Here is a 21,775-nt window from a genome sequence, read left to right on the forward strand (position 1 = left end):
GGGACACGGGTTCGTGCCCCGGTCTGGGAGGATCCCACGTGCTGCGGAGCGGCTGGGCCCGTGAGCCATGGCCGCTGAGCCTGCGCGTCCGGAGCCTGTGCTCCGCAGCGGGAGAGGCCACAACAGTGAGAGGTCCGCATACTGCAAAAAAAAAAAAAGAAAAAAGAAACAATTACATAAATTATTTCTAGAACATTTTAAGAAAGAATGCTCAATTCTAATTATCTTCAAGTTTACCAGTGATTGTATATGTATTTATCATTCATGCTGTATTACAAGGAGGATGCATATGATACACATTTTCCAGATGAGGAAACTGAGGTGCTGAGAAGATGGGTTATTTGCCCAAGCCACGCAGCTACTTGAGTTGAGACTAGGGCCCTAGCCTCTTGCCCGTGGTCCAGTGCTTTACACCAAGACCTCATGCTGACAGGAAGATCATGTGTAGTCATTCATAATTGCCCTTATCTTCACAATGGTCATATCCAGTTTTTCATACCAAAAAAGCCAATTTTACATACCTGTACTATCTGTGGGATTTAATGCCTTCCTCCACTCTTTTTTTTTGTTTTGTTTTTTGCGGTACGCGGGCCTCTCACTGTTGTGTCCTCTCCCGTTGCGGAGCACAGGCTCCAGACGTGCAGGCCCAGCGGCCATGACTCACGGGCCCAGCCGCTCCACGGCATGTGGGATCTTCCCGGACCGGGACACGAACCTGAGTCCCCTGCATCGGCAGGCGGACTCTCAACCACTGTGCCACCAGGGAAGCCCCCTCCACCCTTTTAAATAAAGATCATCTGCTTATAGCAACAAGGTGAGGAGAAATAAAGCAAAAGAGCAACATTTAGAAAAAGTGACACTTATGTCTGTGCCCTGAGGCTCAGAATCCAGAGGTCCCAACAGAATTAGTGGAAATCTTAACAGAATGAAAACACTAAAATCAATGTGTGTGTACTCTCTGCTAATTTTCACTTTACTGGAAATAAAGTTGCAAGTGTAATTTGCTCTAATCACATGCTTTCCATGAAAATACACATTTTCAAAACAAATAAGTTATTCACAAAATTACACAAGAAATCACTTGCAGGATGAGTTAACATACAAAACATCCCATTCCAATAAGATAGTAACATTTCTAAAATTCAGTTTACATGCATTTCAGGGTTGTATCTTTTATGAGCTTTGCTTAGAGTGTTTATTTCATATGAAATCAGAGATTTTTTTTTTTTTTCTTACCTTGGCCTGGCACTCAAACTTCAAGTAAACGTATCTCACCCCATGCTTGCTTTATCTATTTCTTCATTCCTCGGAGGAGGAAAGTTATTTTAAAGTCCTAGACATCATAATTTTTCACCCCTGATTACATCATTGCATATACTAAAGGGAAAAAAAGACTTTAAAAATAAAACTGCAATAAAATTATCACACCTCCCAACATTAACTATAGTTTTAGTTCCTTGATGCCTCTTAATTTCCTATCTGATGCTTATATTTTAAGGGAATTGAAAATGCCTTATTCATTTCTACTAGTACAGTACAATATCTGGAACAATAAATCTTTATAAAATGTAATTTAACACAGAGCATTTGATTGAATCTTCATAACATCCCTGTGAAGTAAGGCCAGTATTTTTATCTCTGTTTCTCTGGAGTAGAAATGGAGCCTCGCAACCCAGCACAGTAAAGTGAAGTCACATCCTGTCCAGTATTCTCTATCATCAGGACCAGCAATTTTTCTGTCTGCAATCTAAGATTACTTTGGTCCCAAATTTGAGGATTTAAAGGCCAATCTGGCTGAGCATTTAGTTATACAACAGAAAAATGAGGCAAACACACCAAGACATAACTAACCCTTAAAATTCATTCCTGTTCATCAGAGTTTAAGGATAGGATCCTTGGCAGGACAGGTCACTTTCTGCATGGTACGCTTCAATTTCTTAGATTATATGGATGTTCTTCTCAGTCTGTGTCTCAGAGTTTCCAAGGCTTCTTTCTTCAAGGCTTTGTAATTTTAGCCAAACAGATTCCAATAGGAATGTGTGTTTCTGAATCACTTCTGTTGGACCTAGGCTATCAGAGATTCCCTTTTGGACCAAACAGTGACTTTTTGCCCTGGTTTTCTTCAAATGTGCTTCTGCTGATTAGGGATGATGAGATTTCCATCCACCTCACTTGAGACAAGATTGCCAGTTTTGGGGAATGAAATCCAGAAAGTTTTTCTTTGTGTTCATCAAAATAACTGTGCTCACACACAGGAAAAAAGATAGTGTGTTAGATGTAATTTCCATGAATTTTGTTCAGTGCATTGATCCAGAGATGTTTGATATTGCCTTCACAGGAATTCTTTCGCAGAGGATGAGAACATGAAAAAACCACAAGTACCATTTAATGAAATTGAAAATAAAAAAGGTAAAGGTTGTAGTCCCACTTCTTTCTACATGAAAAACAAGTATTGTGTGGCCAAAAACATAAAAAAATGTTTAGCTTTATTAGCAATCAAAAATGAAAATTAAACTGGAAAATGCTGTTTTCCCTCAAATTTGGAAAGATTATTCCTCTTGAAGATAATAGAGTTGGGAAGAGTGTAGGAAAATGAGTATTCTCATGTTGCTGGTGGGTGTATAAATTAGAACAATCTTTCTTAAGGGGCCATTTAACAACATGTAAGAAAAGCTTTAAAAGTTATTCTTACATACCAGAAATTTCACTTCCAGGTATTCATTTTAAGGAAATAATTAAGAATGTACACAAAAATTTAATTACATAAGTTACTAATAAATTTAAAAAATAGCAACTACCATTATTGCAATAATAGTGGATTGGATTAAGTTATAGTCATCCAATAAATTACTATAAAGCCATTCTAATATTGTGGGAAAATAGTTATACATTAAAGATGTTTAAGATATATTATTAAATGAAACAATTGGCTACAAGCAATATGGACCTTAAGGAAAATTAATGGTGATTTTGATTTTCTCTCTTAAGCTTATCTCAATTTTCAGTTTTTTTCCTTCTAAAGAACATCTGAGCTTTATGTCACATGAAAAGAAAATGTTTCTAATTTTCAGAAGAAAAAATGAAAAGAAGTACATGTGTCTACATTTTTTTAAAAAATCGAAGTTTTCCTACTACAAATCAAGGTTTAATCCAATGTAGTGGTTCTGGTTGTGTAGCCCCCAAACCAACAACATCAGCATCATCTGGGAAGCTTGGAAAATTCAGATCTACTGAATCAGAATCTCTGGGTATAAGGCCCAGTATTCTTTATTTTAACAAGCCCTTCAGATGATTCTTAGGCATGCTAAAGTTTGATAATAAAATCAATCAATAAGGTCAGGGAAGAACTGATGTTAAACTGCTGTTCTGATTGTCTTTCTCTCTCCCACCATTTTTTTCTTCTCTAAATGATTTCTTTAAGCACTCTGTTTTTGTTCAGTCATTTGTCCCATTGGCATTTATTAAGGAGTTTTTTTAGATAAATGTTTAGTTGAATTTAGAAACAAAGTAAATATCAGTGGAACCAACTGGATGGAATTTATGTAATTCTAATGATTTGAGAAATTATAGCCATAAGATCATAGAACTAGAGGAATTCTGATAGATCAACTTCAAGCAATAGATGGCATTTAGACCATTTTTTCTCCCTTAATATTTTCTTATTTGAGATAATCATTTTTCTGCAGTTTGAACCAAATAGCTTCTTTTGTTTTACTCTAGCTTTCAGTTTAACTTAGAAGTGCTTTCTGATGTAATAAAAATTAAATAATAAAATATGTGTTTTATTAAATTATCCTGAGTTTCAGATACCTGAATATGTATTCTTTTTATTTTGATTAATAGTTTCATTTTTTAATTTACATTTCTTTTTTTAGCTGCAGTTCCACAAATTATTAATGAAACCAAAGAAATACATTGCATTAATGGTGAGTTCCAATGAAAGTGCTTCAGAATCATAATCAACAGTTAGGTTGAATAAATCATCATATTGGGGCATCTTTAGGCTGATAATGTATTTTATGTAAATTTTCAGAAGTTATGAGATTTCTGAATGAGTTCATGTTTGTTACTTTTGTATAAAAAGATTTTTAATTTTCCATTTTTGAAAATCAAATATTATGTTTTTATGTTTAAAGACAGTAACTTCCAAACTTATTTTGAGGGGCCCTAACGGTGTTGATGCTTTGCCTTGGGGACTCTCAAATGGAAGAGCTTGGCATCTCCTCTATATATTGATTTTTAGGACTCTAACCACCCAACAGTGATCCTTTTCTCCCAGATTGTTGATATAATGGATAGTACTTGATTTGAGTTTTCTTTATAACAATTGAGAGCTTTTAAGCCAAATTTCAATTTCTTTTCTTAAAATTCATGATTTTTTTTACCAAGGTATAATCAATAATATAAATACATATATAATAGTAATACATTTCAAGTATTATATAGATTTTTAAATTTTTAAATAATTTTCTTCACTCTGGTCAGTATTATTCCAGTGGTCTTTGAAATATATCATTCTACGGAATCTTACTGACTTTTCCAAGATCACAGTGCTGTTAAATGCATGAGCTGGATCATGAAACTGGGTCTTCAGATTCTTTGTCCAAGGCTCATGTATTATCTTAATATCCTATAATAATATGACGGAAAAATAAGAGTTCTATTTATCAAGTTTGTTTTTTGGCAGTGTATACCTTTTTAACATATATATGTGTGTGTATATATATATATATAATTGGTGCTGAAACACACACAGAAAATTTAGCCTTTCACAAAAAATCTATTCTGATAAAACATTAAAGGAGAAAACAATAAAATTTATGGACTAAGATCTAATTTATGATAAATAGAAGTCTCCCAATTTAATAAATCTAATTTGTCTCTTCTAAAATGCAATTTAATTCATTCACTGTGTTTTAACACTATCATTAAAATCACGATAGGCTGAGAGGTGATACAATAATGTGGTTTAATAGAATCAACAAATACATCCAATTAAAAAAATAGCATTTTGAATAAAGTACTGCTAATCAGGAAAAAGTAACAGATATACTTACACCACTCCCTCTCTGCATTTATCATCCAGTCTCCCATTTCTAGAAAAATACATGCTACTCAGTTCTCTTGGGAGACTGGTACCCAGTGTGTAGTGAGAAAAGGACTAGTTTTGAGAAAACTAGGAGCAAGGTTAGAATGAACATTTGTTGAGGGTCTAGTGTGCCAGGCTCTGGGTTAGGTCAGGAAAGCCACTTCACCTCTTTGGTCTTTTGTTTTCTCATTTATAAGAGGAACGATGGTACAAATTAATCTCATTTTTGTTTTTTAGTTTTCAGGTAGCATAGGGTAGAGGATACAAACACGTTAAATAAGCTCTTCAACTTTGTTCATATTTTTATGTTGATTAAAAACTAGTCCTACCTGGGTCTTCAAAATTAATCTTCCTATTTTTATGGTATAAGATTTAAAAAAATAACTCGATGCCTTAGAACAAGTGGGATTATCTTTCAGTGTCTAGGCTTTTTTTGTGTTTAATATGAGTTATGATTATCCCTCAAGAGGGCAACAAAATTCTGCGGTTAAAAGAAATCGATTAAAAGTAACCAAGACTTCAAATAGCTTTCCCATATATACTTGCCAAATACGTTAAGCAGCCTGCTACCACCTTACCTCACAGTGGGTTCTCTGCAGAGCTAAGGTAAGCTGGCCTGAGACAAGTTGGGACTGGATTGGGAAGAATGCCAAGGAAACACCAGGTGTTTGTAGGCAGCACCACTGATGATTCAGTTGAAGATGATGTCAGGACAAAATCAGCTTTCAAGCAGGGGTCTAGGATGCAGTACATAAGCCAGAGGTGAAGAGTTTCTGATGAAACCAAAAACAAGCACTTGCTAAAATCTTGCTTAAGAGAATGATTGCACATTTTCTTTCATTTAGGGCTGAGTTTCAGTGTTGTAATGGGCAGGCCCCATTGAAAATGTTCACTATTAAGTGAAAGTATAAACTGCGAGGAAATTAACTCTCAGTGACTATTTTATAAAAATATATAAATTTAAAGTATCAATACATTTCCTATGATTACTATTTTGAAAAAAACTTCCACTTTGTTATTCATCTAACTGGTTCTGAGCATAAAAGTGTAGCGCACGTATTTATATTTCCTTTCTGCCTAAGAAATGGTGCTTTCGAAAGCACATTCCATATCCCTGAACTCCAGCTTGTTTAAAGTGTTAGATTGGGTTCACAGTCTCCATTTGAATCAGATCTCATGACCAAAAATAACCTGTTTTTACTGTGCTTATCTCAGTGCCTTGAACATAGACTATGCCAGAAAAAAAAAATCTTTGATGAAAAAATGAATGTGTTATTAATAAGTGGTTGAATTCAAATGAAAAGCTATGGTCCTTTTCAAGATTAAATCTAATAATACAGTCTCACCCTTATTCTTTCATTTTTTCTCTTTTATTATAAAAAATTTTAGGAGCTGGTAGTATTATTGAAATTATAGATGAAGTCCACCTACATCTGTCACCCAGATAGAATCTTTTGTAACAAGTAAAATCAATCAAGCAGGCATTTACCCAATTCACTGAGTTATTCAACCAAATTGACTAATTTTTACTGACTTTTCCCTGCAATGAAATTACAATATATCTATTTTATTATTATTGTTCCTAATTTGTACCAGAGTAGTTTTTTCTTTGACCAGCTGAGAAAACTATCCTAGAATGTGGGTCAGAAATACACACATTTATTCACTTTCATTATTTTAGGGCACGATGGGAATTAAGCTGACACCTAGTTCTCAGAACTAGAATGAAACACCTATAAAGTTGGTGGTATTCATTGCTATGGATTTGGTGATGCATCTGTCTCCATGTCTGGCAAAGAAATATAAAACTTTTGGTATTGTTGAATCACAAAGTCCAGGATGTGATGAGAGATGGGAAGGAGAACCAAGGAAGTGGTTATGAGATGCCTTGTAAGCTTTATTGGGAGCTTGGCCTAGATTCTGGCGGTGATGAGAAACTGTTAAAGAACTGAAGCCAAATCATCAGATTTGATTTTAGAAAATTCGTTGTGATAGCTCTATAACAATAGAGGAAGAGACAGCAGTTAACAGGATAATCGACTTTTCTTTAAGTGCAGGTGTATAGCTTCCTGTGGCAAATTTGGTGTTATCCTTTTGTCGCTATGTTAAACATCATTGAACATCTTATTTAAAGGCAACAGAAGACATTTCATTTTACTGATTTTTATAGAATTTCCTGTGTTTACCTTTACTGGAATTTTTTTGACCATTGAGAAGTATTTCTGGCACAAAATACTCGTTAATATTTCTTTGGAAAACATTTGCTTTTGAATAATTTGTTTATTTCAAATATGAACACAATATAGTTTAGCAGTGGTTGGTGTATGTGCCTAGAAATATGTTTTTAGTTTTTTCTCACTAAGATACTTCTGCAAAAAATTGAGCTATCAAATAGAAACACTTTTTTTTAATGGCTTAGAACCTATTATATGAAATAATATGCTAGGTTCTGTAACGGGGTTGAACAGAGGATAGCATTTCCTTCTTATACTTTAGGGTACTTTCTTAGGTTAAGGTGGCCGGAGTATGGAGGGGGTCTCATGTTTTTGTGTCTGAGTGTTTGGCATGATATTGGATTTCACATTCTTTACTTCACCCTCCTGCCTGTAAGCTACATATCAATCCAATGGCAGTTTAATGACCCTTCCCGTCAAGAAATTTTCCTTATTCCCTGCTGGTATCCTTCTGTCACCACCCCACAGAGTCATCTCCCCCCCACCATTTACACAGTTGCTTGATATATGCAGTAAGTGTTATGAAATGTTATCAATCCACTGGAGAGACATTTTCTGACCTTCTGTGCCTTTAAACTTTTAAAGGCTGAGCAAAAAATATCAACTAAAGTCAACAACTGTTATATGAGGCAAGGTCTACAAAATTTGGCAAATAGAAAACCCAGCTGAAGCCACAAATCAACTATGACCAGAGGACCAAATGGAAAATCAGCAGTGATCACTAAAGTTATTCAAAAGAATTTTAAAAACCTTAATCATATATGATTTTTAAACATTTATCCATGCCACAGGTGTTTCTGTCATTGTTTTGTTTTTTTAAACAGATAAAGATGCACAATGTCATATCAAGCAGATCTTCACACATCCGCATTTGGAACTAAATCCTGAATTTAACTCAAAGATCAAAGATTATTACTCTGAAGTCCCATTTGATGTGGTAACGCTGACAATTGGAGCAGAGACTTCTAAGTGTCAGTGCAAGGTGTACCTGCAGGAACGGGCAGGACCAAGGTATGAAGGAGCTGACAGGGGCTGAGGGGAGACATCATAGCGGGAAGCACACCTTGGAAGCAACCTTTGAAGATGGTTCAGAAAACCTGAGACACAAGATCTGTTGGAGGGATTGCCAGGGTGTGAAATCCCTCTGCTTTACAGATGCCATGTGGTTAAAAAGAACACATGAGTGCTCTACTGATCTATTAACAATCTTTGTATTTAATCTTTGTAACAATGTTGTATCAAGAGAGGATCTTGTGATATGAAAAGTATCAAAGAGGACTCATTCAGGGAAAATAGAGTTTATTGTTATCTACATGTTTTTAGGTAATAGAAGAGTTCACCCTTCTGAATAGTAGCCTCCTCTACCCCAACACAACTCCTCAAGTTTTTGAAGATTCAGGTGTTGATTACTTAATAAACATGTGACAATTTGTGGACATAGTAACACTAACTTTTTTAGTCTCATGGGATTTTTTTCTATGGACTCTTTTTGAGAGTCATCAACTCTTTGGTTTATAATTTGAACAGAAGATAGAATTTTATGACATGCCGTGTCCATGGCAAGAAATATACTCATTTTCCTATGTTGTAGGGAAAGAAACGCACCCAGCATTCCTGGGAGCTCAGAAAGTGTAATAGAAAGAAAAGAGGATTCAAGTGAGGCCAACCTGGGTCCCAACCCTGACTCTACCATACTCTACTATATTTAAAATGGGAACTATCATAGTTTTTGTATGGAGTTGTAAGTATTAAATGAGATAATATATGACCCTGACAGGTGGTTAATATATTAGTTCCCTTCCCTGTAATTGATAGGGGACCTGACTTGCTCTGCAAGATAACTCTTGTTATACCAAAGCACAAGGAAACATAACTTAAAATCGTTTTTTTCACATTTTAGGTTTCTTATGAAATGGTGCAGATCTTATCTGTTTTCAATGAAAATTGTATACATTTAATAAATATTGATGTATGAATCAATTTGGGTTGTTTCTCTCTCTCATTCTCTCTCCAGCTTTGCCAACTACCCTCTGGGCTTAGGGATGAACAAAATCTCAATGCTTGTGGTGGATGAATCTCCAATCCAAGGTGAGACCCTGATCACATACAAACTCACCATCTATAGAGAAGACCGTCCAAGTCTGCCTTTGTTTGAGGACTTCGCAGCATGCGGTTTTGTGCAGGTAAGTGAATTTTACATTTGCACATGGGTTGAATTGGGAGTGATCCTTTAACCCAGGTGAAAAAGGGCAAATGAAAATTATTAGAAAAATGTTGATGCTTTCAAATCCAAATAATTGTGGTCTCATTTCAAAAAAGAGTACCAGCCAGGTATCTAAAATACCTTTTTGTGAGTGATTTTCTTTTAAGTGTGGTAGCTATTCCCTGCACTTATAGTGTGCAGTGGATTTATTGTGGTTAATATTGAAAAAAATGTCTGAGTACTCGCACTTAGTTATGAAATTGGTTTTACATTTCCTGTTTAAATTGTGCTGTGTTTCTTGGATTTGTCCCTGGAACTACTTTGAAATTTTAAACTAGATTCAGTGGAATTTGTTTTAAAGAATAAGAGGAAAATTTATGAAACTATTTTACAAAAGGGATACCAGATGAACGAAATTAAATTTCCTTGGGTAGATACATTTCGCCTTCACTTCTTGTACCTTAATCATTTCTAAAGTTTGCAGTTGCTCCAGTGAGCAACACATACCATTCCGTAGCCCTGTTGATTTTGGAGGAGGGTAAACATTACCCAGAGACTTTGTCTTATTTCGTGGTTCTTTCCTCTGTGTTTTCATTTTTTAGTAGTCTGTGTATAACCTTCTATATTTGCCTACATCATACACCCTGGCTACAAGTGATTCCAGGGAAGTAGTAATTGATACACTTACCATATCTACTAATCCACTTAGAATAATTGCACCTATGTCGTATCTCAGTGATTGATATGCTAGTGGGAGCATGAACCACAGATGGTTAATAAAAGACAGAAATGGCTGACTGGGCCTCAGTGAGTAGGATGGATACCATGTTTTCCTAAATGTAGTGGCCATATAGAGTGTCCTCTCCCCTCTACCCACCACCACCACAATCTCATCTCTTCTCAAGAATTTAACACTATTTTGTAAGGGTACTCATTGCTGAGATTTTTATTTCTCAAGGAAATGTATACCCGTAATTTATGAACTACCACCAACTCAAAGGGAATTTCACAGTGGTGTATAGATTGGTCTAAAGCAGGACAGAACCATAATTCTTAAAGATATTAGTAGGTGTACTTAAAAAAAATGATAGGAGGGGGTGACCTTCAAGAAGGCGGAGGAGTAAGACATGGAGATCACCTTCCTCCCCACAAATACATCAGAAATACATCTACATGTGGAACAACTCCTACAGAACACCTACTGAATGCTGGCAGAAGACCTCAGACCTCCCAAAAGGCAAGAAACTCCCCCACGTACCTGGGTAGGGCCAAAGAAAAAAGAAAAAACAGAGACAAAAGAATATGGACGGGACCTGCACCAGTGGGAGGGAGCTGTGAAGGAGGAAAGGTTTCCACACACTAGGAAGCCCCTTCGCGGGTGGAGACTGCAGGTGGCGGAGGGGGGAAGCTTCGGAGCCATGGAGGAGAGCGCAGCAACAGGGGTGCGGAGGGCAAAGTGGAGAGATTCCCGCACAGAGGATCGGTGCCGACCAGCACTCACCAGCCCCAGAGGCTTGTCTGCTCACCCGTCCGGGCGGGCGGGGGCTGGGAGCTGAGGCTCAGGCTTCGGAGGTCAGATCCCAGGGAGAGGACTGGGGTTGGCTGCGTGAACATAGCCTGAAGGGGGCTAGTGCACCACGGCTAGCTGGGAGGGAGTCCGGGAAAAGTCTGGACCTGCCTAAGAGGCAAGAGACCATTGTTTCAGGAGCACGAGGAGAGGGGATTCAGAGCACCGCCTAAACGAGCTCCAGAGATGGGCGCGAGCTGCCGCTATCAGCGCAGACCCCAGAGACGGGCATGTGATGCTAAGGCTGCTGCTGCAGCCACCAAGAAGCCTGTGTGCAAGCACAGGTCAGTATCCACACCTCTCCTCCCGGGAGCCTGTGCAGCCTGCCACTGCCAGGGTCCCCTGATCCAGGGACAACTTCCCCGGGAGAACGCACGGCGTACCTCAGGCTGGTGCAACGTCACGGCGGCCTCTGCCACCACAGGCTCGCCCCGCATCCTCACCCCTCCCTCCCCCCGGCCTGAGTGAGCCAGAGCCCCTGAATCAGCTGCTCCTTTAACCCCGTCCTGTCTGAGCAAAGAACAGATGCCATCAGGCGACATACACGTAGAGGCGGGGCCAAATCCAAAGCTGAACCCCAGGAGTTGTGCAAACAAAGAAGAGAAAGGGAAATCTCTCCCAGCAGCCTCAGGAGCAGTGGATTAAATCTCCACAGTCAACTTGATGCACCCTGCATCTGTGGAATACCTGAATAGACAACGAATCATCCCAAAATTGAGGCAGTGGGCTTTGGGAGAGGCTGTACACTTGGGGTTTGCTGTATGCGACTGACTGGTTTCTGGTTTTATGTTTATCTTAGTTTAGTATTTAGAGTTTATTATCACTGGTAGATTTGTTTATTGATTTGGTTGCTCTCTTTCTTTTTTCTTTATGTATATATATATATATATATATATATATATATATATATATATATATATATTTTCCTCTTTCTCTTTTTGTGAGTGTGAATGTATATGCTTCTTTGTGTGATTTTGTCTGTATAGCTTTGCTTTTACCATTTGACCTAGGGTCTGTCTGTCCGTTTTCTTTTTTTTTTTTTTTAAATACAGTTTTTAGCACTTGTTATCATTGGTGGATTTGTTTTTGGTTTGGTTGTTCTCTTCTTTCTTTTTTTTTTTCTTTTTTTTTTTTCTTTTTTTATTACTTTAAAAAATTTTTTAATTTTTACTAATTATTTTTTATTTTAATAACTTTATTTTATTTTATTTTATTTCTTCTTCCTTCCTTTCTTTCTCCCTTTTCTTCTGAGCTGTGTGGCTGACAGGGTCTTGGTGCTCTAGCCGGGTGTCAGGCTTGTGCCTCTGAGGTGGGAGAGCAGAGTTCAGGACATTGGTCCACCAGAGACCTCCCAGCTCCACATAATATCCAACGGTGAAAATCTCCCAGAGATCTCCATCTCAACGCAAAGACCCAGCTCCACTCAAGGACCAGCAAGCAACAGTGCTGGACACCCTATGCCAAACAACTAGCAAGACAGGAACACAACCCCATCCATTACAAGAGAGGCTGCCTAAAATCATAATAAGGTCACAGACACCCCAAAACACAACACCAGACGTGGTCCTGAAAAACCAGAAAGACAAGACCCAGCCTCATCCACCAGAACACAGGCACTAGTCCCCTCCATCAGGAAGCCTACACAAGCCACTGAACCAACCTGACCCACTGGGGGAAGACAGCAAAAACAATGGGAACTACAAACTTGCAGCCTGTGAAAAGGAGCCCCCAAACACAGCAAGTTAAGCCAAATGAGAAGACAGAGAAACACAGCAGATGAAGGAGCAAGGTAAAACTCCACCAGACCAAACAAATGAAGAGGAAATAGGCAGTCTACGTGAGACAGAATTCAGAGTAATGATAGTAAAGATGATCCAAAATCTTGGAAATAGAATGGAGAAAATACAAGAAACATTTAACAAGGACCTAGAAGAACTAAAGAGCAAGAAACAATGAGGAACAACACAATAAATGAAATTAAAAATTCTCTAGAAGGAATCAATAGCAGAATAACTGAGGCAAAAGAATGGATAAGTGACCTGGAAGATAAAATAGTGGAAATAACTACTGCAGAGCAGAATAAAGAAAAAAGAATGAAAAGGATTGAGGATAGTCTCAGAGACCTCTGGGACAACATTAAATGCACCAATATTCTAATTATAGGGGTGCAAGAAGAAGAAGAGAAAAAGAAAGAGACTGAGAAAATATTTGAAGAGATTATAGTTGAAAACTTCCCTAATTTGGGAAAGGAAATAGTTAATCAACTCCAGGAAGCGCAGAGAGTCCCATACCAGATAAATCCAAGGAGAAACACGCCAAGACACATATTAATCAAACTATCAAAAATTAAGTACAAAGAAAAAATATTAAAAGCAGCAAGGGAAAAGCAACAAATAACATACAAGGGAATCCCCATAAGGTAACAACTGATCCTTCAGCAGAAACTCGGCAAGCCAGAAGGGAGTGGCAGGACATATTTAAAATGATGAAAGGGAAAAAGCTACAACCAAGATTATTCTTCCCAGCAAGGATCTCATTCAGATTTGATGGAGAAATTAAAACCTTTACAGACAAGCAAAAGCTAAGAGAATTCAGCACCACCAAACCAGCTTTACAGCAAAGGTTAAAGGAACTTCTTGAGGCAGGAAACACAAGAGAAGGAAAAGACCTACAATAACAAACCCCAAACAATTAAGAAAATGGTGATAGGAACATACATATTGATAATTACCTTACATGTAAATGGATTAAATGCTCCAACCAAAAGACACAGACTGGCTGAATGGTTACAAAAACAAGAACCATATACATGCTGTCTCCAAGAGACCCACTTAGACCAAGGGACACATACAGACTGAAAGTGAGGGGATGGAAAAATATATTGCATGCAAATGTAAAACAAAAGAAAGCTGGAATAACAATTCTCATATCAGACAAAATAGACTTTAAAATATAGACTGTTACAAGAGACAAAAAAGGACACTACATAATGAGCAAGGAATCAATCCACAAAGAAGATATAACAATTGTAAATATTTATGCACCCAACATAGGAGCACCTCAATACATAAGGCAAATGCTAACAGCCATAAAAGGGGAAATCAACAGTAACACAATCATAGTAGGGGACTTTAACAGCCCATCTTCACCAATGGACAGATCATCCACAATGAAAATAAATAAGGAAATACAAGCTTTAAATGATACATTAAATAAGATGGACTTAATTGATATTTATAGGACATTCCATCCAAAAACAACAGAATACACTTTCTTCGCAAGTGCTCATGGAACATTCTCCAGGATAGATCATATCTTGGGTCACAAATCAAGCCTTGGTAAATTTAAGAAAATTGAAATCGTACCAGTTATCTTTTCCGACCACAATGCTGAAATAAGATATCAATTACAGGAAAAAAAATGTAAAAACTACAAACACATGGAAGCTAAACAGTACACTACTTCATAACCAAGAGATCACTGAAGAACTCAAAGAGAAAATAAAAACATACCTAGAAACAAATGACAATGAAAACACGATGACCCAAAACCTACAGGATGCAGCAAAAGTAGTTCTAAGAGGGAAGTTTATAGCAATGCAATCCTACCTCAAGAAATAAGAAACATCTCAAATAAACAACCTTTCCTTACACCTAAAGCAAGTTGAGAAAGAAGAACAAAAAACGCCCAAACTTAGCAGAAGGAAAGAAATCACAAAGATCAGATCAGAAATAAATGAAAAAGAAATGAAGGAAATGATAGCAAAGATCAGTGAAAATAAAGCTGTTTCTTTGAGAAGATAAACAAAATTGATAAACTGTTAGGTAGACTCATCAAGAAAAAAAGGGAGAAGACTCAAATCAATAGAATTAGAAATTAAAAAGGAGAAGTAACAACTAACACTGCAGAAATGCAAAGGATCATGAGATTTCTACAAGCAATTCTATGCCAATAAAATGGACAACCTGGAAGAAATGGACAAATTCTTAGAAAAGCACAACCTTCTGAGACTGAACCAGGAAGAAATAGAAAATATAAACAGACCAATCACAAGCACTGAAATTGAGACTGTGATTAAAAATCCTTCAACAAACAAAAGCCCAGGACCAGATGGTTTCACAGGTGAATTCTATCAAACATTTAGAGAAGAGCTAACACCTATCCTTCTCAAACTCTTACAAAATACAACAGAGGGAGGAACACTCCCAAATTCAATCTACAAGGCCACCATCACCCTGATACCAAAACCAGACAAAGATGTCACAAAGAAAATACAGGCCAATATCACTGATGAACATAGATACAAAAATCCTCGACAAAATACTAGCAAACAGAATCCAACAGCACATTAAAAGGATCATACACCATGATCAAGTGAGGTTTATCCCAGGAATGCAAGGATTCTTCAATACATGCAAATCAATCAATATGATAAACCATATTAGCAAATTGAAAGAGAAGAAACATGATCATCTCAATAGATGCAGAAAAACTTTCGACAAAATTCAGCACCTATTTATGAGAAAACCCCCCCCACCCAGAAAGTAGGCATAGAGTGAACCTACCTCAACATAATAAAGGTCATATATGACAAACCCACAGCCAACATCGTTCTCAATGGTGAAAAACTGAAACCATTCCACTAAGATCAGGAACAAGACAAGGTTGTCCACTCTCACCACTGTTATTCAACATACTGTTGGAAGTTTTAGCCTCAGTGATCAGAGAAGAAAAAGAAATAAAAGGAATCCAAATCAGAAAAGAAGAAGTAAAACTGTCAGTGTTTGCAGATGACATGATACTATACATAGAGAATCCTAAAGATGCTACCAGAAAACTACTAGAGCTAATCAATGAATTTGGTAAAGTAGCAGGATACAAAATTAATGCACTGAAATCTCTTGCATTCCTATACACTAATGTTGAAAAATCTGAAAGAGAAATTAAGGAAACACTCCCATTTACCACTGCAACAAAAAGAATAAAATACCTAGGAATAAACCTACCTAAGGAGACAAAAGACCTGTATGCAGAAAACTATAAGTCACTGATGAAAGAAATTGTAGATGATACAAACAGATGGAGAGATATACCATGTTCTTGGATTGGAAGAGTCAACATTTTGAAAATGACTGTACTACCCAAAACAATCTACAGATTCAAGGCAATCCCTATCAAACTATCAATGGCATTTTTCACAGAACTAGAATAAAAAATTTCACAATTTGTATGGAGACACAAAAGACCGCGAATAGCCAAAGCAATTTTAAGAAAGAAAAACGGAGCTGGAGGAATTAGGATCCCGGACTTCAGACTATACTAGAAAGCTACAGTAATCAAGACAGTATGGTACTGGCACAAATACAGAAATATAGATCAATGGAACATAATAGAAAGCCCAGAGATAAACCCATGCACATATGGTCACCTTATTTTTAATAAAGAAGGCAAAAATATACAATGGAGAAAAGACAGCCTCTTCAATACGTGGTGCTGGGAAAAACTGGACAGCTACATCTAAAAGAATGCAATTAGAATACTCCCTAACACCTTACACAAAAATAAACTCAAAATGGATTAAAGACCTAAATGTAAGGCCAGACACTATAAAACTCTAAGAGGAAAACAGGCAGAACACTCCATGGCATAAGTCACAGCAAGATCCTTTTTGACCCACCTCCTAGAGAAATGGAAATAAAAACAAAAATAAACAAATGGGACCTAATGAAACTTAAAAGCTTCTGCACAGCAAAGGAAACCATAAACAAGACCAAAAGACAACTCTCAGAATGGGAGAAAATATTTGCAAATGAAGCAACTGACAAAGGATTAATCTCCAAAATTTACAAGCACCTCATGCAGCTCAATATCCAAAAAACAAACAACCCAATCCAAAAATGGGCAGAAGACCTAAATAGACATTTCTCCAAAGAATATATACAGGTAGCCAAGAAACACATGAAAGGATTTTCAACATCACTAATCATTAGAGAAATGCAAATGAAAACTACAATGAGGTATCACCTCACACCAGTCAGAATGGCCATCATCAAAAAAATCTACAAACAGTAAATGCTGGAGAGGGTGTGAAGTAAAGGGAACCCTCTTGCAGTGTTGGTGGGAATGTAAATTGATACAGCCACTATGGAGAACAGTATGGAGGTTCCTTAAAAAAGTAAAAATAGAACTACCATATGACTCAGCAATCCCACTACTGGGCATATACCCTGAGAAAACCATAATTCAAAAAGAGTCATGTACCACAATGTTCATTGCAGCACTATTTACAATAGCCAGGACATGGAAGCAACCTAAGTGTCCACTGACAGATGAATGGATAAAGAAGATGTGGCACATATATACAATGGAATATTACTCAGCCATAAAAAGAAATGAAATTGAGTTATTTGTAGTGAGGTGGATGGACCTAGAGTCTGTCATACAGAGTGAAGTAAGTCAGAAAGAGAAAAACCAATACTGTATGCTAACACATATATATGGAATCTAAAAAATAAAAAAATGGTTCTGAAGAACCTAGGGGCAGGACATGAATAATGACACAGAGGTAGAGAATGGACTTGAGGACATGGGGAGGGGTAAGGGTAAGCTGGGACGAAGTGAGAGAGTGGCATGGACATATATATACACTACCAAAAGTAAAATAGATAGCTAGTGGGAAGCAGCCACATAGCACAGGGAGATCAGCTTGGTGCTTTGTGACCACCTAGAGGAGTGGGATAGGGAGGGTGGGAGGGAGATGCAAGAGGGAGGGGATATGGGGATATATGTATACGTATAGCTGGTTCACTTTGTTATACAGCAGAAACTCACACACCATTGTAAAGCAATTATACTCCAATAAAGATGTTAAAAAAAAAAAAGATAGGAAAGAGTAGTGTTGTATGGTTATGAAGCAATGGATTAAACAAAATTAAGTAGGTTTCTTTACTGTAGGACTTCTTTGAACGTTTCAGATACTTATTTAAATGGTGGGCTTTCAAAAGAAGAATATGTAGTGTCCAGCATTTCCAAACTTATTTGACATCTTTTTAATGAACTACCTATCGATATTCTTCTGTGGAACACAGTTGGGGAAACAGGGGTCTAGACTATGGAGAAGACTTCAAGATTATGTTCCTCTCAGCTATCTACTTTTCAGTTTGCTTTCTTAGGGTTGCTATACCTCAGTCTTTTTCCAAGCTGGAAAACAAATTATAGAGCCACACTAAAAATGTTCATGAAGGAGGGAACCAAAACCTAGAGGGAGGTGTGTTTTTGTCTAAGTGTGTGTATGCGGTGTGTGTGTAGTTATGTCCAAACTAAATATTCTCACCTTCTTTAGTGTGTGACTCTGTTTTTCCATTTTTCTTTTTCTGACTCTAATATTTTACATAGAAACTAACTCTTAAAGTAAATCATCTTTGAGGGAAAGCTAAGAGTATGAATGATTTTTTCCAGAATATTTATGGTTACCAACAACAATTCGTTTACTTCAAAAAGCACCATAGATTTAATTTTAATGTAGATTTTAATTTTTAAAAGTCTCTATGGGTAACTACATTTTTACTGGTCAGTAAACTTGACTTTTATATGGAGTAAATATATAATAAAAGTTACAAAGTAAAATAAAATTTCTACATTAGGGCATGAAAGAATGTATTTTTACTTTTCACTTTTCTTGTTAGGTTTGTGCTATTGAATTTTTGCTGTATCTTTTGAAATGTAATTGTATTATACACAATTATTGGCATAGCTGTATTTTTTGGTTCCACTCTAAACTAAAACATGGTAAATGACTCATTCATTATTCTTCTATATGCAAAACCCATTTAAAATTTTTTAAATTTCTAAGTGTTCATAGAAGTGTAAAATCCTTATGCTTGATCTTTTAACACTGACATTCATTTCAGTAATATATATTCCTACCTGGCTGTCATCTGAAGAGACCTTCGTACATGTAATTGTAATTATATACATGATAAATATCTAGAGAAGTGTCAGTAGGAATGGAGATGATACCATGAGTAGAAAGGGATGTTGCAGAGGTGGAATCTGCAGGATTTGCCCACTTGTCTCTGATTTATCCTTTCTTTGTCCTTCTTATGACACTATTCTGGTTCAGTTCTTGTTACTTGTTGACTCAAATACTAAAATAGTCCCCGGCTTTGTTTCCCAGTATCTGTCTGACTCTTTTCCAGTTCAGTTTTGCAAGCTTGATCTTGATCAACTTAAAGCGTACTCTGTCATAGGCTTTGCCAAAAATGCTCCAAGCTGTCCCTCTGATGGTCATTCACTTCTCTCATGTTGGTCCATATGTTTTTTCAGCCTCATGTCTCATTGTTTGTCAGTGTATTTTATGCTTCTGCTAACCTGGCCTATTTACCCTTCCCCAGACATGCTTCCCAATCCTGTGACACTGTCTGGGGCTGTCCCTTCCACTGGAAACTAAAATGAGTTTATTTGATGTCACGCCAGAAGCTGTAACTTGGATTTAGGTGTAGGAGTTTTGATCCAAGTTGTATAAAAAAGAGTTCTTTAAAGGTCAAAACTGCTCCCAAATAGGTATTATTGACTATCATTTACTATGTGCCAGGCTCTGTCATAAATGCTTTAGATTTAGTTATAGTCTCTTTAATCCTTACAGCATCCTTATAGATTGAATTCTGCTCTTAGCCCTCAGTTTCAGAGGAGAAATCCCAAAGATCAGAGGGGTTAAAGCAATTGCCCAAGATCACATAGCTAGTGAGTGGCAAGGCTTGGATTCAGATCCAGTTGTGCCTAGTTCCAGAGTCCATGTTGTATTACGTTGCCTCCTGGCTCCCTCACGGGTGGGGACTTTTCTGTCCCAGGAAGTATTCAAGCATCAATTGGAAATCCATCTCTCAAGGAACAGATGAGGAATTGGATTAGATGATTTTTGAGTTTCCTTGATGTTAATAAAATGAGAAGTCTCATTGACCCTTGGTGTATTGCAAAGTCCTGTGATTAAAGTACACTGCTGCTGAGGTCGCCTTGTGCCAGGGTGGGGTTGGGGTGTGGGACCCGCAGAAGGAGGAGTGGCCCCAGTCCTTGCCCGTGCCTGCCTGCTCGGCTCTGGGCTCTGCAACTGCAGGCTGCCACGTCTTCCACTGAGGAGCGGACCTGCTCCTATGGACTCCAGTGAGGATCCAGACCCCTGGAGCTTGCCGTCCCCAATTGCCTGATTCCAGTTGTCTAGTCAAGTATGCTTTAGGCTCCACTAACATTGGTGGGAACCTTCCTCCTGAGCCCAAAGAGAAAGAATAAACTAGCGAAGCAGGTGCTACTGTCCTCCAGAAAGTGGTATTGGCCTAGTCTGCTGGCAGGAAGAACTGCCCTTTGGAGGATGGTGGGGAGAAGCCCCCTTCACACAAACCAGCTATCCTTAGGTGGGATGAGTGAGGGCAAAATCCTGGCAGCTGGACTGCTGGGTGACCCTTTGGTCTGTTGGTGCCATCGGATATTTTTTTTTAGAGTTTGCAACTCCCCGTGAGCTAGGGAAAAAAAGGTCAAGAAAAGTTGCCAGAAAATTATGAGGCTGAGATGGAAAGGCACTTACTTTACAAGAAGAAGATAACCCAATGGCCAAGAAGCATATGAAAAGATGCTCAATTCCATCAATCATCAGGGAAATGCAAGTTAAAATGACAATGAGATACCACTACCAACCCACCACAATGAAAAACACTAAAAGAACTAACAATACAAAGTGTTGGAGAGGACGTGGAGCAAGCTTTCATTCATACACTGCTGGGGGGAGTGTCAAATGTTTGCCCGTTTTGGAAAAAGTTGCCAGTATTATTATAGCTAACATATAGCTAACATCCTATGACACAGCAGTCCTGCTGTGTACCCAAGATAAATGAAGTCATAGTTCCATCAAAAGATATATCCAAGAAAAATTTTTTTAACTTTTAAAGCATTTTATTTTTTAGAGCAGTTTTAAGTTTACAATAAATGAGAAGAAGGTACAGAGATTACCCATATACACCCAGACCCACATATACATAGCCTCTCATTATCAACATCACTCATCAGAATGGTACATTTTTTACCAGGGATGAACCTACATTGACACATCATAATCACCCAAAGTCCATAGTTTACCTTAGGGCTTACTCCTTGTGTTATACATTCTATGAGTTGGGGCAAATGTATAATGACATGGATCCAACATTGTAAAATCATACAAAGTATTTTCACTGCCCTGAAAATCTTCTGTGCTCCACCTGTTCATCTCTCCCACTGCCTACCAACACCTGGCAGCTACTGATTTTTTTTCATTGTCTCCATAGCTTTAGCTGTTTTAGAATGTCATACAGTTGGGATCATACAGTATGTAGCTTCTCAGGTTGGCTTCTTTCACTTAGTGATGCATTTAAGTTTCCTCCACGTCTTTTCATGGCTTGATAGCTCTTTTCATTTAAGCACAAGAAATCTTCATATCAGTTATATAAAATCTAAAAGCTGCTTATAAAATCTAAAAGCTAGAAAAGGTTCAATAAGAAAAGAGATAAACAAATTCAATGTAATACTGTTGAGACATTTAAAAATAAATTAACTATTGATACACACAAACATGGGTAAATCTCCAAAACATTATGGTGAGAAAAAGAAGCCAGACATAAAAAGATGTACTATAATTCATTTATATGAAGTTTAAG

The 21,775-nt window shown here is 37.4% G+C and overlaps 1 protein-coding gene across 3 annotated transcripts in view; it reads left to right on the top strand.

The window, feature by feature from the left end:
- Positions 1–21,775, top strand: part of CPED1 (cadherin like and PC-esterase domain containing 1) — a 318,360-nt gene that overhangs the window by 143,249 nt on the left and 153,336 nt on the right. For all 3 annotated transcript variants that reach the window (XM_082631609.1, XM_082631610.1, XM_082631611.1), the window contains exons 12-15: positions 2,339–2,409; positions 3,876–3,926; positions 8,148–8,334; positions 9,338–9,506. In XM_082631609.1, the coding sequence (XP_082487735.1) occupies positions 2,339–2,409; positions 3,876–3,926; positions 8,148–8,334; positions 9,338–9,506 (478 nt within the window). The remainder of the gene's footprint in view (positions 1–2,338; positions 2,410–3,875; positions 3,927–8,147; positions 8,335–9,337; positions 9,507–21,775) is intronic.

This window comes from Mesoplodon mirus, assembly GCF_964341445.2.
Source record: "Mesoplodon mirus genome assembly, chromosome: 9".
NCBI classification, from domain to species: Eukaryota; Metazoa; Chordata; class Mammalia; order Artiodactyla; family Ziphiidae; genus Mesoplodon; species Mesoplodon mirus.